This window comes from Carassius gibelio, chromosome B6 (genome assembly GCF_023724105.1).
Source record: "Carassius gibelio isolate Cgi1373 ecotype wild population from Czech Republic chromosome B6, carGib1.2-hapl.c, whole genome shotgun sequence".
Lineage (NCBI taxonomy): Eukaryota > Metazoa > Chordata > Actinopteri > Cypriniformes > Cyprinidae > Carassius > Carassius gibelio.
In genome coordinates, this window is record NC_068401.1 from 7,245,314 (window position 1) to 7,265,399 (window position 20,086).

The 20,086-nt window shown below is 36.9% G+C and overlaps 1 protein-coding gene across 4 annotated transcripts in view; it reads left to right on the plus strand.

The window, feature by feature from the left end:
- The window catches only part of LOC127959301 (E3 ubiquitin-protein ligase PDZRN3-B), an 83,445-nt gene that overhangs the window by 39,152 nt on the left and 24,207 nt on the right, over positions 1-20,086 (plus strand). Inside the window, exon 2 of one of the 4 annotated variants that reach the window (XM_052558382.1) lies at positions 2,026-2,076. The exons of 1 other annotated variant lie outside the window; for it this stretch is intronic. Coding sequence is in view for 1 of the 3 variants with exons in the window: in XM_052558379.1 (XP_052414339.1) it covers positions 11,986-12,078 (93 nt within the window). In the remaining 2 variants the exon portion in view is untranslated. Of the gene's footprint in view, positions 1-2,025; positions 2,077-8,712; positions 9,073-11,660; positions 12,079-20,086 lie in introns of those variants that run through there. 2 more of the 4 variants (XM_052558381.1, XM_052558379.1) reach the window with 2 other exon arrangements.

The window sequence follows — 20,086 nt, forward strand, 5'->3', positions numbered from 1 at the left end:
TTGTCATGTGAGGAATAGTGTTGAAAAGCAGCCAAAGAGTTCAGCCAGTTCAGTCATAGTATAACTAGAGAACATAAACTGCTCATCAGCTTTTCTGTCTGTCTTTGCCTCTGTCTCTGTCTCTGTCTCTTCATTGCGAGACCCCTAATCTGTGTTTGAAGATGACGGCAGAGATTAAAACAGAACCCTGTGGTTAGAACATCAGTCACTGGTGTGTGTGTGTGTGTGTGTGTGTTTGTAGATGGGGGGTGAGTGGGACTGAAATCCAGACAGACCATAGCTTTTACAAGTGAGCTTGTTGCAATGTCACATTTATTGGGCAATATTTGTTCTGTGTTTTTATGTTTTTAGTAATGCACTTTTCAAATCCTATCGAAGACTATCTCGTTTTCTATTGTTTGTGTGCTTAGAAACATGTTTGGTAGAAGAAAAAAATAACTTCCTTTCGGTGCAGCAGTTGCATACTTCACATTTATGAAAGTCCTACACATTCTCTTTATACATTATTTGACTGGTAAAAATGCATTTTACTAACAGAGAAAACAACGGTTTAAGAGAATACTGATAACCATTAATGTCTGTTAAACAAAAAGCTCAATAGTAATCTGCAGTCACCGCACTGACCCCAACGCAGGGTGTTACAGTGCCTTTATCGTCCTCATCGAGTTAGCTGTTAATGTGACATCTGCTGACATGCTCCATTACATGTGCAGTCACCTGCCTCGGTGTGAATGTGTGCACTGGAATGCTAATAGTAGATCTGCAAATTAATATAAGATTCAACATTGTCTGTCGTTAAACAGTGTTGATTCCCAGAGCAAAGTTTTGTGGCTTAGGAAAAACAATGAGAATTCCACTGTCTCCCGAGTCTTAAAAGAGCAACATCAGAGTATCATATTTTCCTCGGATGTTTCTTCTGCAGTTCTTCAGGAGAAATAAAAATACACACAATTTTAGACATTTTGTGACATGCAGTAAAGAGAAATTAAAGGTAGACATCATAGTTTAGATTATTTGGTCTTTTATATGTGAAATATATAAATTGGGATCTAAGCACAGTTTGAGATCTCCTGTGAAACTGTAAAGGGTCTTTTACTCAGGCGAAAAGTCTTATTAAAGCCTCTATTTGCTTTCTGTCATTTTATTGCTGTATGAGAGAAATAGTTGAGTGATTAAAAAGATCTTTAATTTTTTTTTTCTTTTTTTTTCTTTGGGATGCTATGTAGCATGTGTGTATATATATATATATTATACTATGAGAGCAAGTAAGAATTTCAGTGTAAGATTTACAGTTGACATAGAAAACCTAAAAACCTCTGTGTATGTGCATGCCTTTCAGTGAAGTTTCCCTCGGCCAACTCTGGAAAGGCCAGTGTCCTTCATTAAACACAGCCAGTCATCCCCAAATAAGGCAAACACTGTGCCCTTCATACTCTTCCAGCCCCCTGCTGTACTGCCAACAAGCATGCATTTAACACCAGCATAAAACCAGACCCTCCAAATACTGCAGCACACTAATGCTTTACAGTCAAACTTCATCAAGAGAAAAGTGCTATTGTTAGTGGCATTTGCCAACACAACATTTGCAATTATTATTGCTAACATCTTAAAGAAACTCATATCCATAAGAAGTAGGTATGCTGTTGCTTTTAAGGTTTTTTTTTTTTTTTAGCAGATTTGAGCTCTGAGACAAAACAAAAAAACAAAATGAAAGAAATAAAGGGGAAAAAAATCACAAATTAATGCATAATATGATGTACAGTATAAGTAATGTTACTTTATAAGATGTGTATGTATTTTTCCGTTTTTTTTTTCTTAATAAATGTATTAATCTAATATTCCGTTGTAATATTGAAGACCAGTGTTTTTAGTTGGAGAATGTAATGTAATGTCATGTGTGGGGCCAACAGACTTGGAATTACAGTCTGTCAGCCAATCAGAATTAGGCATTCAACAGCACGGTTATATAATATGCAGTAATGCTTTGTCATTTGTTTATTAATCTCTTTATTTTTCTCTCCCCAGGTAAGACTTGAAATCTGAATCTTCTCGCCTATAAAGTGTGAAGTCCTTCATGTAAGTAGCTTTGAAGTTTCTGTTGTGCTTTATTCATTCTGCAGACATGTAATATACCCTGGATAATGTTGTTTTGACAAACCCTTGGGCAGTTGTGTCTTTTGAAACATTGGGAGCTAAGCTTTCCCTCCCACCTCTCCACTATCTTGTAATCCCGCTGTCAGGCAAACAAAGCCCCTTTGCGGACGTGAGTTGATACCATCTTTTCTCTCTGTTCCTCTGCTTTTTGCAAAAAGGAGCCATTTAACCACTTGTAATCTTTCCCGACCACCACTGGCTTAGCCATAATAGATCCTTAACCTGGGTTGACCATCTCGTTAGCATATTCGGCAGTTAAAAAGCAACTTCCCATGGTTTTTTTGTAATTGCCGTCAAAGCGATACGGTGGAGGTAAACCTTCAGGGGAATACTCGGGCTCAATGAAAACGATGTGTCAGGATTTGTGGGATGAAAGAAAGAGAGTGGGCCTTTTAGTCAAGGCTTTGAGAGGGTAAGTGCGCTTCTTGCTTCTAGGGCCAAAAGGGAGAGAGTGAAAGCAGTAGTTGTGTGAGTCTGAGAGGCCAGCGAGCAACAGGTCATGAGGAGCATTATGTTGAGCACTTAACCTCAGACTCAGAGACCCTCGCCTCCGCACGCAGCTGCACACGCGCTCACGGCCTGGCTAGCGTTATCTCAACCAGACTCTACCTGGGAAGACATGCTTGGCTGGGAAGCAAGAGAGATAAGAAGCCTGCAGAACAGGGAGGACAATAAACACACCATTCTACTGTCTGGAGGTGGACAGGAGAAAGACAGGAAGATGAGAGTGAGACGTAAAGATCTTGGTTCATTCAGCTCTTTGTTGCTAACCTAGTGCACCATTACCTTTTGCTCACCATAAAATGTTAACTTTTCAATGGCAATTTCCCTTATTTGATGGGTTTATCTGTTTGTAATTTTTTTCCATATATTTAGACAGAATTTTTTTTATCTTGGATCAATGTTTGAAACCAGTTTCTGAATCTGAATCACACAGTGGAAATATAATGGGTTTTGAATGCCATTTCGTGATGATTTTAACCATATATTCTAATTTAGCTTTCTTCAGTAGTGTTAAATAGTATTTTGGGAAAGTTAGTTTTGCCATTCAGGATGTGTTCCTGAATCAACAACTTTTGCAGTTTCTGGAACTACATTCTTGTCAAACAAACATAGTCCTAACCATAACCAATAACTACTCTTTATACAAAATGATAGGTTGATAAGAATCTTGTTGAAGCCCAAACCTCAGTCTTAACCCTAACCCCAACCATAAAACCTAACTCTAAAATCTGATTGAATAATGTTGGTCCAGGAACAACAAAGATGTCGATCCAGGAATATGTCCTACTTCCTGAAGTCACTGTAAGCTTCAGGAAAGTTCCACCTCTTTGTCTATTTTTTCTGCTTATTTAGTAGATCTGAAATTAGCTACATCTAGTTTTTTGTGAAATCCGCCAATTCAATTTAATTATATATATATAATTATAATATATATATATATATATATATATATATATATATATATATATATAATAAATATATATATATAATAAATATATTATAAATGTAATTATTAAATATTTTTTTTTGTATTGTATTGTTTTACAGATAAAAGCCTGCCACATCAGTGAGCAACTTGGAACTTAATATTTGAATCTTGGATTGGAAAAGGCAGCTTTCCTGTTTATCAACGTCATAATGCCACAAAATTATCACTATATCACGCCTCGCCCCAGATTTATTTTTCTTTCCAAACCTAAATGCGTCTAGTCCAGACCAAAATTGCTTTGTTAATTGCTGTGCTTTTTCATTTTTGTTCCATCGTATCAACAGATTCTTTATTTTTTTTATTTTTTTTTATTTTTTTTATTAGTGTCGAATTTAATGCAGTTTCTCAAACTGAGCAGTTCATCGCACAATATTTACAGACATTTTAGAATATATTTGTTTGAATAAATGATCTGAGAATAGTCATGGTCAACCAGTTTGGCATAAACATTCTCATGCAGAAAAAAAAAAAAAAAAAGCAGAACACACAGTCACCTCACCTAATTGTGTTTATAAGGTTTGGTCTGGGCCGTGACACTGAGAATTCTGGGTAACGAAATGAAATGGCCGAGCAAGATGATACAAGATAACTAGAGGCGGCTGAGCAGTAGTTTTTGGAACTGTTCTTGTTTTCTCAGAGAGCAGGGGTTGATGGGAGAGTGGATGAGTGGCATGCGTGTCAGGCAGCATGTGGACTTCCTGCATGAACACTTCTCTTGATGTGGCGTTGAACTTCTAGTACTCTGGGTCGGGACAGACATAAAATAAGACATGTCTGAAGCTATGTGTAGAATTATGATGGATTGGGTTGGGTTTATTAAGAGGAGAGCTCAAAAGAACTTAGCAGTGAAAATAACAATTCATGGGGTGACCCTGCAAACTTGAGAGGAGTTTCAAAGATCCAGCCAAACAGCCGAAGAACACGAAGAGTCAGCAGGGTGGAAGATGTGAGACCGTATTTGTATGTAGTGAGAAGAGACTGAATAAGAGGCCAAGTGTTGCACATTGTGAAGATGATTAACTCACTCCGTCCAGAGCCATCTGCTGCCATAGTGCCCTCACATGAACTTGTTTTCCCCTCATTCTCTTTAACTTTTTATATAGTCAATGTAGTGCAATGATATAGAAATTCATACATATATAGAGTCATATAAAGAGTTTATTTCAGTTTTCTCTTGAAATAAAATCTTAGACCTCTTAGAAGTAAGTATATGTCTCGGCTCAGGTAATATTTTTACTCTTTTACTGTAGCTGGCTTGGGCAGCTTCACGGACAGTTTCTTCTCTGATTGACATGAAACTTAAGTCAGCTGGTTTTCCTTACATGTTTTTCCACTGGGCCCTCAATCTAGCTCTGCTCAGACCAGCACTTCTGATTTCCAAGAACAAGTCTATAGCATCCATCCTGTTCTATTTCTGTACAAAGATGGTAATTTACAGTGTACAGGAGTGTGCGGGCTGACGATCGTAAATGTGAAGGGAAACACTGAAACCAAGCAAGGCGTCAGTGGAGTGGAACGCCATTGGAGAGGCTCTCGGTGTCTTTGGCTGGGCTCTAGGAGGTCCCTATCTCTGCTTTTTGTGTTGAAACAAAGTCATATTCAGCTTTTTTCATACAATGACAGTTTATAGTGGCCAAAAAATTGCCTACAGCATCAAAGGCGAAGCAACTGTACAATATGTGCCATATTTGATTTGGGAGCTGCATAAATAATCTGATTGAGTTTAACATACATTTTTGTCTGTTCATCACCTCAAACTCTTGTGTGACTTCAGAAGACTTGAATAATAGTCATTTGGACTACTTTATGGTGTTTTTTAGCATTCTTTTGGAACTTGGCAGGGCTGTGGTCACCGTTTGAAGTTTTTTCACAATTCTTTCTTTTTGTTCCATAGAATGGAAAAACTGCTTATGGGTTTGTAATAACATGAAACAAGTGAATAATAACAAAAATAATTTAAATTGAGAGAGGGAGAAAAAGTAAAACTGCAGAGATCAGCTAAAGGCAATTTAGACAAGCATTAAGGTGAATGAGATGGCAGATGTAATGCTTGACTTCTACAAACCGAGTGGTCGAGACATATGGCTAATGCAATCATTTGTGCATTAATACAGCACACATATGTCTGTGTGAGTCAAGTAATGCTTTGTTGGGAATAAGAGCTTAGGATGGAGTTTTCTTTAGAATCCCTGGTGGATTGTTTAAGGTTATTTAAGATGATGTTCTAGTGTTACAATTTACATTTCCAGTGATGTACTTCTGGTTATGGGGTCTGTTCTATTACGGTGGTCTCTGTAGGGTCTTGGGTTTCCTTCTGTTTTTGTACGGTCATGACATTCTGTGCCAGCTCTGGATTTCTCGTTGGCTTTCTGATATTCCCCTTCTCTTTAGATATGCTTTCTCTACTTTAGCCTTTCTTCTTCTCGCTGAACTTTGTAAAAGAAGTTGGATGTCATCCAAGAAATAGTCTTCATTCAGAAATGCCTTTATGAGCACATCAAAGCTCTTGAGATGTTCGACAACTCACCCATTCCGACGTTAATTCAATTAAAAGCCAAGAGGCAGGCAAACTGAGATGGCGAAATTAAGAGTTGCAGGGGGTGCAAAAGGATCTGCTAATCCCAGACATGCCTTATCAGCCCTTGAGTCAGGTCTAGAGTCAGGCTCCAGCCCCCCTGGATCTCCTCCATCAGTGGGAATGCATTTTATTCCACCCCACTGATCTGACTTCAAAGGCGGTATGGGGCCCATGATCCACCCCTGCTGTATACCCCAGCTTTCATTAGAAAGTAGATTACGTTAATCTGCTGGCGCACACCTGATGTTTACCCTGCACTGCCGGATGGGAAGCAGTTGTAGTATGGGTGTAAAAGGGGATTACTGTGATTGCGGAGGTCGCGGCATTAACTGTGCACAAGACCTGATCAGAGATCAAGGTGCCTAGTGGTTAATTTGTTAATTGGACACATGGGGAATTAGAGAAGGGAGAAGAAGGGATAAGATCGAAGGATAACCTCACTTGTTCTTTATCATTGCAGTAGTTCTTTGCAGGAATGCATGATCTAACAGGTGCATTGATATTGGTAGATAAACGTGACCCTAGTATTATTTAATTTTATTGCTCAGAGCCTGTAATATTTTTTTTTTACTGTGACACACAGACCTTTTTTTATTCTTTCTGATATGCAAGTAATACTTTCAATTTTATGAAAGAAATTAAGTGAGCTACAGATATTTTACATGGAGTTCTTTTGATCTTTAGACAAAATAAATAAATGAAAACAAAAAAATGTTGAATATGTGTCATTATATTGGTTATTTAAAATATCATTAATCATCAGTTACATTTTTCATTTTAGCAAAAATAGCATATAGAAATATGTATTTAGTTTTTTTGGTTTTGTTAAAAACATCAATGTGTTTATTTTAAATAAATATGTGACCCTGGACCACAAAACCAATCATAAGTAGCTCGGATATATTTTTAGCAAAAGCCAAAAATACATTGTATAGGTCAAATTTATAGATTTTTCTTTTATGCCTAAATCATTAGGATATTAAGTAAAGATCATCTTCCATTAATATTTTTTTTTTTCATTTTCCTACTGTTAATACATCAAAACTTAACATTTGTGATTAGTAATATGCATTGAAAAGTGATTTTCTCAAAATTTTGATTCTTTGCACCCTCAGATTCCAGATTTTCAAATTATTGTATCTCACCCAAATATTGTCCTATCCCAAAATATAAAGCATATAAAGTCAAATATAAAAATATATTATATAGACTTAAACGACTGATCTGGATTATCTTTGCCTCTTGCTCATTACACTCATATGTGCTCACACATGTAATGATCCACACCAACCTTTGACCCATGTCAGTGAGGGGCGATATAATCACTCACAGCTGATGGACATGTCAATATGGTGACCGCTGCAAGAGCTGAGGGTTTGTGATTATTGCACTATCCAATGTTCTCTATCCAATGCAATCATCGCAGCAAGTAAAACGCGTTTCCCTTTGAGAAACATTTGGCTCACAAATTCTTGACTTTAGCCAGAATGACGTGGTCAAACTTGTGATGTTTTAATAGTTATTTTGTGTTATCCAAATAATAATCCATTGTACTCATCAACCATTGGTCGATGTCTAGGATTTTATGGCTCTTTTCAGGTTTAGAGGGAGGTCTGTTGTCAGGTTACTGCATGTGCTGCCTGTATTAACCTCCATCACTGCGAGGAATGACTAACATCAGAGCCTTTCTAGTTAGAGAAGTTAAAATGTAACATAGTCCAAAGCAAAACATATAGGTTTAATACAGGGAATTAAAATGTAAAACAAATGATGTATGTGGTCTTGTTTAGGCTAAAATATTGAACTGGATCTTTATATTTTATGAAGATTATGTGTTTTTGCCAATGCAAATGTCCAGATTTTGCGGTTTAGATGTGAGGTTGTTCCCGAAGTCTTCATGATATTGTCGTCTCCTTCCTTTAATGTCTATAAGATTGATTTGCCATTTGTTTTTACTTTGCATGAGGTGAAAGTATAATTGCTTAGAAAAGTAATAGAATACCTTGAGCCGGCTAATTTAAGGTATCATTTATGTCTAAAGCTCTAAAGTCAGTGAAACATTAAAGTCAGTATGAAATGGAAATTTACCCCACCTATTTTCTAAATGTATTGTGAATGATTCATCCGTACATATGGTTCTTTTTTATTGACATCAGAATTGTTAATCAAGTTGTCATAACTTGATCTTCTATCTAGTTGATGCATGCCAGACTTCTCAAATAATTTAGGTCTGCTTAAACCTCGTCTCTTTCTCACGATTGACTCCTCCTCCATCAAGTCCCTCCCTAATTTTTTTTTTTTTACAGATTTGCAGATACGCAAAAAATTCTGTTGCTACTTCCTGTGCTTCATAATTTTAATACTTAAGCTTAGATGTATGTTTAGATCTCTAACCCAGTGCATGAAGAATTGCAGTAGCAAGAACTGCTAATAAAATAGTCTCAAAGGAGGTATAGTGATGTCACTGTGTGTGGACTTAAAGTTAGTTAAAGAAAACATAGTTTTTCCGAACACTTGGCTTCAGTGCCTCACACATGAGAGGTATTTTCAGAGTGTGTGGTACTGAATGTTCTTCCAAGAAAGAGAAGTTCAGCAAAGCGAAGTCATGTATACTTAGCCTCCCTCCTCACATAAGCATGCCGTAACACTCACACAGCTCCGGTTGTCGTTGTGGACGCTGTTTTTTCTATGCCACAGATGGCCTGTCTTCGAGGTGGTGGGGATTACTGGTGTTTAGGCAGGCCGGTTTGGGAAAGAGCTGTTTACAGTAGGCTGCTGGACTCCGTGCTGCCGTGGCCACATTCGGTTCCCTTTCCTGTCTCCGTGAGGCCAAGCCACACACCATACGGCAAGTAGGACACACTTACGCACAGACCCACACTTGTGCAGCGGCTGAGTTCTAATGCCACACAGACAGAAGAAAAACAGATACCAAGGCTTTATTTAGCCTATTAAAGGAATTGTTAATGCAGAAATATCATTTTGCTATCATTAGTCATTATAGACCTGCCTTCATTGTTTTTTTTATTTTTTTAGCTATTTAGCAGAACATTAAGGGTTCTCTTTTTAATAATGAAACGTCTTTTAAAGCTTACTTTGGCTGTTTGAAAGGCTCATAGACTGTGTTCCAAGTCTTTTTGGACAAATTGCTTCCTTAAATCATCGTTTGCTGAAAGCTTCCCCTCCTTTATAGCTCTCAGATTTTGTTTGTGCATATTTAAACATGGTGCCTGAAACATCATTGGCTCTGATGTGTTGTGATTAATGCGTCTGAATGTTCTGAACTGAATGAAAGCATGAATGAGAGCTTGAGAGTACCTTTTTGGTTTTATCATTCTTCTGAGTATTTAAAAAGTATCTATCCCACTTCATGAAAGGTATAGTTTCCACAAAAAATATAAACTCAGTCATCATTTACTCAACCTTTATATTGTTGCAAAACTATATGACTTCCTTCTATAGAACATAAAGACGAATTTGAGAAATCTCTATTATCTGTTATCAGCATTGTTCAAAATATCATCTTTTGTGTTTCGCAGAGAAACACAAAAAACATTGCGTCGATTTTTACAAAGCTCATCGTTCTGAAAAAGCGTGGTGTACTCTGATTGGCCAGCTATCCAGTGCGTTGTGATTGGCCGAATATCTCAAGCATTTGATGGAAATGTTACACCCCTTACCATATTTGGAAACGCACAGCGTTTTCACAACATGTCAGCAGCGACAACAATACTACAGCGAGAATAAAAGTTAAGCTGCCTTTATTTGCGTATACACTTGACCACTTTAATGCAAATTTTCCTACACAGTGATGCAGATTTGTGTAGGCATGTTTGAAGGAGGTGTTTTACATTCTAATAAAGGATGGGTTATTTCAACCGAACTTTGGGTCAAATATGGACTAACCCACCTATTGGGTTAAAAATGCAATACAAAAAATTTTTACCCAACAGTTGGGTTACTCCATATTTGACCCAAAGTTGGGTTGAATCAACCTACTGTACAAAATGTGTGTAGGAAAGTGTGGATGAGCCCTAACTTTTAGAAAGAATGTCTGTTTGGGTTTGAGATTTTAATCTTAAAACATATGATCCTTTTAATACCTTTCAATTACTATACAGACAAGTTTTTGAACACTGAATAGGTGTTGCTGACGTCTGAATATGGGCAGACGTGTGAATGTTTTTATGTTGTGACGTCATACTGAGATGTTTTTGCAACTTGGCTTCAATAAAATTGTCTTTCTTCATTGACTAGAAGGCTTTGAACTATAACTGAGTTTTTGTGGTATGGTATGTTTGCATAGTACTTCAAACTCTTTCAAAAATGGTGGAAAATGTCACGTTTTCTTGTTTAAATTAGTTTTTTAGTTTGAACTATTTCATGGATACACATGCAAACTCACAAACTGCTCTGCATATGCTAAGCTCCAGTGGAGACAGAGGTGTCTCTGTGCTGCATGATGGGAGAGAGATGTTTGTTTGTGGCATGGCCGGGTAACTGTACACATACACACACACACATTCTAGCTGCACTCCTGCTAGAGCCCTGCACCCAGGTGCTTCCTGTCTTTAGTTAGTCATAAGAAAGAATGTAATAAACCTGAAATAAACTGATATATAAGCTGGACACTCTTACACTTTCATAGTCTCCTATATGTTTTGGATACAATTTTGTTGTTGTTGCTGTTGTTGTTTTTATTTTGGAAACTAAGAATAGTCTCTTCTCAAAGATATACATATACATAAATACATACATACATACATACATGCGCACACACACACACACACACACACACACACACACACACACACACACCACACACACACACATATATGTATATATACTTTTTATTTATCTCCCGTAAGAAAGCATTAAATTTATCAACACTGACAATAAAAATAATTATAATGATTATTAAAGTTTTATATATGTAATAAATGCTATTCTTTTAAACTTTCTATTCATCAAAGCATCCTGGAAAAAAAATACAAGTTTCCCCCAAAAATATCTAGCACAAATTATTTTAACAATACACATCTTTCGAACCCCAAACTTTTAAACAGTAGTGTAAAAATGTAAAATGCAAGTAATTTATCAAGTTGGTTTTGCATTAAAAACTTGAAATTGAATTGTTTTGAATTGATTACAAGCATGAAAGAGATTTGAGAGCTTCAGCGCTCTCTCTCTCTCTCTCTCTCTCTCTCTCTCTCTCTCTCTCTCTCTCTCTCTCTCTCTCTCTCTCTCTCTCTCTCTCTCTCTCTCTCTCTCTCCCTCTCTCTCTCTCTCTCTCTCTCTCTCCCTCTCTCCATATGTTTTGTCAAATCATTGACACTCATTTATATGTCTGTCTGGGCTCATGGTCTTAAAATGCTTAAAGAATTTTTGTATCCTTGAACGAAGCAGACTTTTTCTGACCAACAGTGAAACTTCATTCAAAACTGCTCATGCTTCATTCGTTCCAGATCTTTTGGCCTCTTCTGTCAAAACACAAACACTGTTAGTTTAAGCATTATGGTGGCAAATATTACATTACCATGTGTATTTTCCAGCAAAGTACACCCAACTCTACATTACACAACTGTTTCTGTCAGGGCGCGAGGATTTACGGGCTGTTTGGTGCCAGGTGTGCCGTTACTGTAAAATATTTATGTGCTCACTAAAAAATGTGCTTTGGCGCTTAAGTTGGGCTGTTGTCTGTTGAAGCAAGTCTCTGTTGACCTGTTGCAATGTCTTGTTTTTAAGAGACTGAGGGAATGTGATGTTGTTTGCCGTGCCTTCGGGACCAGCTGGATTCAACCATTGCAGTGGAGGTGAATTAGACAGGAGGAGAAGAGATCCCTCTAGTGGACAAGTCAGTGCAAATTATTTTCCAGAAACATTCAGAGCACTCCTTCTCTGCAGATTTTATTATATTTGGGGTATAGATTTTTCTATACCTGAATTGTGATTTAATGACTGATTCTTGTTTGAATAGTCATATAGTAAAAAATATTAGTAAAATGCTTATTAGTAAGCATTTACAAAAGTAAAATGAAACCTAACATTGATTCTATTTAATTTGTTTATTTATTTCAGAAAGGATTTTAAAAAAATAGGACCATAATTGTTTACTTGTGCTAATTTTATCTTTTTGCCATTATATGTATGCCATTGGAAGTATGGTAAGGTTTGCATTTGTCAACACTCATAAACACCACCCAAACAATTACTGTGGTGTCACCATGTTTTTCGGGCAATGCCGTAATAGTAATCTTTTGAAGTACCATATAAATACCATGAATGCACAGTATCATGATGATCTTACCAGTATCGTGTTATGGTACCACTATGTTAAATATTAAAGTGGCAGAGAAGCTATTTGCAGTTATTCTTTATTTTATTCATGCATGAGAAATAATTGTATAACTGGAGTAACATTTCTGTTCAGTGATGAACAAAGCTCATCATCAGTACACACTTGAGGAAAAAAGCAGAACATTGTTTTTGTGCAGCTGTCATTGTAGTGGCTTTACTCTGTGTGATTCACAGGCTTTTTTTTCTCTGTTGTCTCTGACTTTCTTTTCTGAGAGCCTGTCTGTGTTTAATATAGGCTCTGTTTGTGTTTGCAGAGCTTGGATTGTAAGGCAGACTGTTGCGGTTTCTGACAGGGTTTGTTAAGTTTAAATGTACTATTGTAAGGCTTGAGGAATCTGAGGGTCAAGCTCAGAGCAGACACTGACATTTGTTCTGTATCCGACCCCAAACATCCAGCAGACATCACATAATGCAACTTTGGTTGCCTCGAGGGCTGTTTAACTCAACAGTTAAAAGAAAGTTCAGCCATGCTTTGTGGAGAGAAGCCCATCTGTCTTTGTCTAAATAGGTTTGCGAAGAATGCCATCAGAAGTGGTAGAAAATGGTCTTGCAATTGTTTCTCCAACATTAACCATTTAGAACAAGTAAGTAATTTAATGATTTATTTCTAATATAATTTTTATATATTTAGATACAGTAGAATAAATATATTTAATATACCGTATTTTCCGGACTATTAGTCACACTTTTTTTCATAGTTTGGCTGGTCTTGTGACTTATAGTCAGGTGCGACTTATTTATCAAAATTAATTTGACATGAACCAAGAGAAATGAACTAAGAGAACTTAACTAAGAGAAATCATTACTGTTTACAGCCGCAAGAGGGCGCTCTATGCTGCTCAGTGCTCCTGTAGCATACAATGAGCAGCATATAGCGCCCTCTCGCGGCTGTAGACGGTAATGTTTTCTCTTGGTTCTAAATAAATGCGACTTATATTCCAGTGCAACTTGTATATGTTTTTTTACTCCTCATGACGTATTTTTGGACTGATGCAACTTATACTCGGGTGCGACTTATATTCCGAAAAATACTGTATTTTTAATACTGTCGAATTGCTTTTTCTTCACTCACAATAGTGCAGATTTTGAATGCAAAAAGATGCTGTAGGGAGAAATTGTGGATAAACTAAAGATTTTGCTGAATTTAGTAGAAAATCATGTTTCTTTAGGATGCTTTAGAGAGACAGATTCACTACCGGCATGGTCAGACCTTAATGGTCACACAATATTTTATATTTTATTTTATTTTAGTACATATAAATAGAAATACATTAATAAAAAAATAACACAAATAATTCTAGATTTTTTTTTATATAATATTATTTGTAGTAGTATCACTAAATGAAAAGGAAAATGAATTAATTTTTACGCCTAAGTGCTCTTGATTCTTTAAGACATGCTGTTGCATTGTGAACTATGAAACACTCTCACACATCATTTTTAGCACAATCCAAACTTATTGGACCTGATTTTTATCCTTTTTAGCTCTAAATGCTGGGGATGACACAGCAATTTGTCTTTTGAGCTTATGTTGCTTTTGGTTGCCTCATAAAGACCTTCTCTGTTTGCAGACACACAGACACACTCACAGAACCTTATTGTTCTTGCCGAGAAAGGTACAGTAGCTTTTGGGAAAGTGAGCATTTAAAGGAGGGAGATGTGTTTGGATATTTGGCGGTCTGACATCTCCTGAGGGCAGAGTTACACGTTGGATGATTCACACACTGTATGTCCAGATGGACTCGGAGGGGGTTCGTGGGAATGAAATCTGAGAGAGATTCGGAGGGAGTGGAAGTGGGTAGAGATGAGAAAAATCCTCCTAGTGAGGGGAGAAAGCAGAACAGAAGGGCATAGAAAGAAAGAGTGTGAGAAAGACAGAAGATCACAGACTTAGAGACAGGTAAAGAAAGAACCTTCAACTGAAGATGAAGAGGGAATCGCATGGGAGAGCAGGGAATAACAGAGACGTCCCGAGGAGTGTTGTGTGTGTGTGTTGTGATGAGTTCCGAGAAGATTTATGAGATGCTGTTGAATGTAGCAAGCAAACAGTAGACCTCCTCCACCTGCTCGCTCGCTCTTTCTTTAGTTCTTTCCCTCTCTATCGGTCTTGCTATGTCTGGGATTTGCTCTCTTGTTGAAACTGTTTGCACAGAATCTCAGTTTGCTGTAAACTCCTGGACACTGTCAACTTTCCACTCAGTTTTCACACACACATACCCCCCCCACCCACCCCCTTCTCTTGCCTTTTCACACTCTCTACATATTCACACCCATGATTCACCTTGATTCGAAGAGGTTTGTCAAACATTTTTTTTTTTTTTAACAAGCAAGTTGCCGTAAGTACCAATAGCACAAAAATGTGTATTAATTTAGTGATACTACTGATACTTTAGTGAAAATATTGTGGAAAAAAAATTCTCTAAATACTTTATTAGTATTATTTTATTTAGAAAATTAATAAAAAATATTCAGAGTTATTTATTAAAGACAATGAATGATATGAGAAAGCAGTATACTTGAGGAAAATACCAATAACATGGCCACATTTTTCCCTTAAAAATATATAACAAATTATTAATCACTTTTTAGTTAAACTGAATAAATGTAATATAATATAAATAAAAATATATATAGCATCAAATCTGATATAATATTACTTGGTACAAAAAGTACATATTATTAACAAGGAAAACTTTATTTATTTATTTATTTTGAACCCTTGGAGTTGTAATCTGTAGTTCATAGTTCCCCGCTCCAGTATTCAGAGCAGAGCACCGATCATGAATATCTGGTTACAGTACTCTGACAAAGCCTGTTACCAATAGGGGGAGCTAAAACTTCAAAAATCATTTCTCCTATCGCTGCTATCTCTAAAATCTAGTCTCAACACTTTAAGTGATATATTAATAATTATTAAATGAATAATGGCTTATTCAATAGCTTCCGTGTGTATTTCGTAGATAAGTATTAATGCCATTACTGTAACTCACAGTGTGTGAAGTCTTGTGAGTCCAAGATTTTTGTTAGGATGGGAGTATTACTGTGACATTTCAAGTCAAGTCACCTCTTGAGTTTTATGCAACCTGAAAACAAAATTCTGAGATTACAGTGGAGAGAGATCAGTGCATAAGGTTTCTGGAAATCTGTGCATTGCACCAGGATTTGTGACATAACATTAAACTAATCTCTCTTGTTTAGCAGCACTGTACCTCTTGTTTGCAGACGCATTGGTCAGTTTGTGATGGCTGAAACTGCCATTCTGCCTATCCTGGTTTTACAGTGAAGCCTTTATGATAATCGCATTACAGGACAACAAAAGGCTCACTTCACTTGAGCTCTGTCTATACCCAACAACATAAAGACTGCTCTGAGGGAATATGTAGACTCACATTTTCTTTATTTAGGTTAGAGATACTTATTCTTTAGTTTGATTGATGCCCTTATCATGCCATTTCTTTGGTTTTACCTCACTTTTGGTGTTGTTAATGAACAGTTGGATATGATGAACATAAGCCAGTCTATAGCTCTTTTAGGTTCTTTGACATTGTGCACTTGTAGATTGTTGGTGTGTGTGTGTGTGTGTGTGTGTGCGCGCGCGCGCGTAGCTCCCTGCTCACCTGTTTGCCTCATTAGGGTGCTGGTGTTTGGTGAGCTGTGAAGAAACATCAAAGTGGAGTTGTGGGTAATGAATCTCCATCATCCTTGAGACACTAATTCTACTGAACATAATAGCTCTTTTCACTCCCCACTGAGAGAAAACAAGAGAGAAAAAGGAAGGATGAGACTAGGAAACCGATTTAGATGTGTTACATGTTTTGTTTGTGTGTTCATTGATCTTTAGTTGTTATGATTTGATCAGTTTACTTTTTATTTATATTGATGCCCCAATGCATTTTTTTTGTTTACTTATTTTAAGGTTCAGTAATTGCTATTGTTGAGCTATTGACTATGAAATTTGTCTCAGTAAACTCCTAATTACTGCTTAGTATGGTAGTTAAGTTTAGCTATTGTGTAGGATTAGGGATGTACAATATGTTCATAGAATATGTGCTTTATAAGTATTAATAAATAGCCAATGTTCTTGTAATATGCCTGATATTATGGAACTAGTTAATAGTAAGAATTGATCCCTATATTGAAATGTTAAGCTTTTTTAATGTTTTTTAAAAGGCTCAAGATTGTCTATCTGCTGGTATTCTTGCTGATCAATCATTTTAGATGAGCTAATGACCATGAAGGACCAAATTTGACCTATTAGAAACCATATTAAATTGTCCAGCATCTTAAGGCGGTTCTGCTTGCACATTGTGGTTTATATCATTATTTCTGAACTAAGGATTGGTTTAGGAATAGCTTTAATTCATAAATGCACCCTGGAGCTAAATATACATGTTGGAGCAAATTTGATTTGGGCAATTTCACATGCAATACGAATGATTTCAAGTGTATTGGAATATTGCTGTTATACACCAATTGTATTTGACGCATGTCTATGTGAGAGCTGTGGATCAGCTGCCAAGTGCCTGTTCCTTAAAAAAAGAAAAGAAAAAGGGGGCTGTTTTAGAGGGCCACGGTTGAAGACCCTTTCTCTCCACCCCATCACACATCTACACACACCCTCAAATATAGCACAACCCCTGGAGGCCCTGTGAGGTCCCAGTGTCAACATTTGAATGGCGGGTACAAAGTTAGAATTCATTGTTATGGTTTCTGGGAGAAAGATGCAGAGCGGCCACTGTCACTCACCCGTTATGCTGACAATGAAGGGGCCTCCTCCTGCCCTCTTCCCTTTGTTGTCCTCCTTATTGAATTATGGTACTGGTTCTCTTTGTGTGTTCTGGCAATAGTAATTGAAAACATGTGACAGAAAAAAGCAGTCAGAAGAGAGCGGATATGCCTCACTGAATATGACTCCATTAGAGAAGCCAAAGTCAGAGAGAAGCAAATATTAGTATTACAAAGAGAAGCTTGGTTGTGTGAGAATGGGGTTCAGTCATAAACCTGATGGCTTATGAGGAAAAGTTTTCTATCTTTCAGTATTAATTTCCATAATTTTAGTTTATATTAGTTAAATCTGTAACACTTTAGTATAGTGTCCAATTCACACTAATAACTACTTGCTTATTAGCATGTCTATTATTAACATATTGGCTGTTTATTAGTGCTTATAAAGAACATATAGACGGTTTCAACGGCATCAACATAAACAAACGTTAATGTGCGTAGTCCGTCTTTAGGAAAATGTCTACCCTCTTCTCTAAAGAGGAATTCAGATTTGCCAAGTGTGCATATACCAGTATTTGACATAAATTGTTTCCTTTGAACTATAAATCTAACTATAGTTTAATGCCTTAACAGAAATCAGCCCCGCAGCACACAGCAGACAGTAGGGTTTTCTCCCTTTTAGACATTGAACTATTTGTGTGTGTTTTGGCAATTGTGTAGCAAATATTGGTAGAGGCATTGGTTGAGATGCTCATTTTTCTATTTGCAAAACTCTCTCTCTCTCTCTCTCTCTCTCTCTCTCTCTCTCTCTCTCTCTCTCTCGCTCACTCGCTCTCCCTCTTTCTTTGTCAGGCAACTGACGATGGTTAAGGCTCTCCTTCGTTCCCCTGCTTAATGGAGTCTGATGCCCTTCTTACTGATCCATAGTGTTGTATGCCATAATGACAGCATTTGCAGAGTACTTCAGCACAAATGAAGTTTGAATTGGATGAAAATTATAGGACGACCTGGGGTCTTTTTAAAAGGCTCAGACAACCATTTCCCCCACCACCCATTCTTAGCCCTGGAAAGAGGGGCTATGGGAAGACTAGGGTAAAATTATCATCAAACAAACAGGCAGCTCACTGTGGCTGTGTGGGGACAACAGCTCTTAGGGAATTAGAGCCACGCTAATAACCCTGGAGTAAGGGAACACTGCGGCGTTCACTAATGGGGAATGGTTCTTTCTTAAAGACATTTGAAAGAAACAACAAATACACTCAAAAGCTCCCAAATGACAGTCTTGATTAGCATTTGTCGCTTTTCTTCTGCTTTTGAAAAACGTTTTCAAAGCGCTTGTTTGTTTTTACCACACACAATTTTGCATCATTAGCACTGGTGTAGTAATAAGGCTGTTTAATCTGAATTTTTTTTTAACAAAAATCTAGCTGTGCTTAATGATACATTTGACTTGACAGAAATCATTCCATGCACAAATCGACCAGAAGCTGTTCTTAAAAGTCAATATAAGATTAGATAACCTTTTGGAAAATGAGACATTAAATAATGGCAATTGTTACAAATGAATTTTTCATGTAAGCTAAAGTGATTAGAGACTGCAGTCTGAACCCCAAGACGACGGTGTTTCAAGAGGCAAATCCGAGGTGAAGATTTGATAAATTGCACTTTGATTGTTATCTGATTATACCTTGACATGTTATCCAATTTAAAACGTCTCGCTAACAAGATTTGTATTGTCTGGAGAAAAACAGGCAGGAAGTGTGATGGCACAAAGTGAGCGGATGCAAATGTTGCTGGATTTAAAAGCAGTTTTAACTTTTAATATGAAATGTTCAGATTATTGGCTGCGACTGACATATTTTGTGCATTTTTGCTTTCAGTTTAGAGAGACAAATTACAATAAATGCAAATTTTCAGCATATATCATAAGATAAGTTTCACATAAGTACATAAGTTTTTATCCTTAATGTAAATAATCTGTGTATGTTTTCATTTTATTTATTATAAAAAATGACTCTCTAACACTAGAGTTGTCTATTCTTGTTGTATTCTGCCTAGTGTGTGTATATATATATATATACCATATTTTCCGGACTATAAGTCGCACTTTTTTTCATAGTTTGGCTGGTCCTGCGACTTATAGTCAGGTGCGACTTATTTAACAAAATTAATTTGACATGAACCGAGAGAAATGAACCAAGTGAAATGAACCAATAGAAAACATTACTGTCTCCAGCCGCCAGAGGGTGATCTAATGCTGCTCAGTGCTCGTGTAGTCTACACTGAAACCATAGAGCGCCCTCTCGCGGCTGTAGACGGTAATGTTTTTTCTTGGTTCTAAATAAATGCAACTTATAGTCCAGTGCGACTTGTATATGTTTTTTTCCTCATGACGTATTTTTGGACTGATGTGACTTATACTCAGGTGCGACTTATAGTCCAAAAAATACGGTAACTGCCTCCTCATTTTAAAAAACCACTGCACGCCACTGATATTGTTCTACCACCAATACTTTTAAGCTTCGGTAGAGATGCTGATACAAATACAGACATGATTTCATAGTGGTGCCCTCGAAGGCAAATTAAAGTTAAAACGGATAAGGATACATTATTGTGTTATGGTTCAGCACCAATCCATACACACTTGTACAGGTCATATAGACAACATCTGGCTTTTTTTTTTTCATATTCATATAAACAAGTAATCAGAGTAGAAATGTACAGGGTGTGTCAGAGGTAATCCCAAAAGCCTGTAGTAGAGAACGTATCTCCTAGAGATT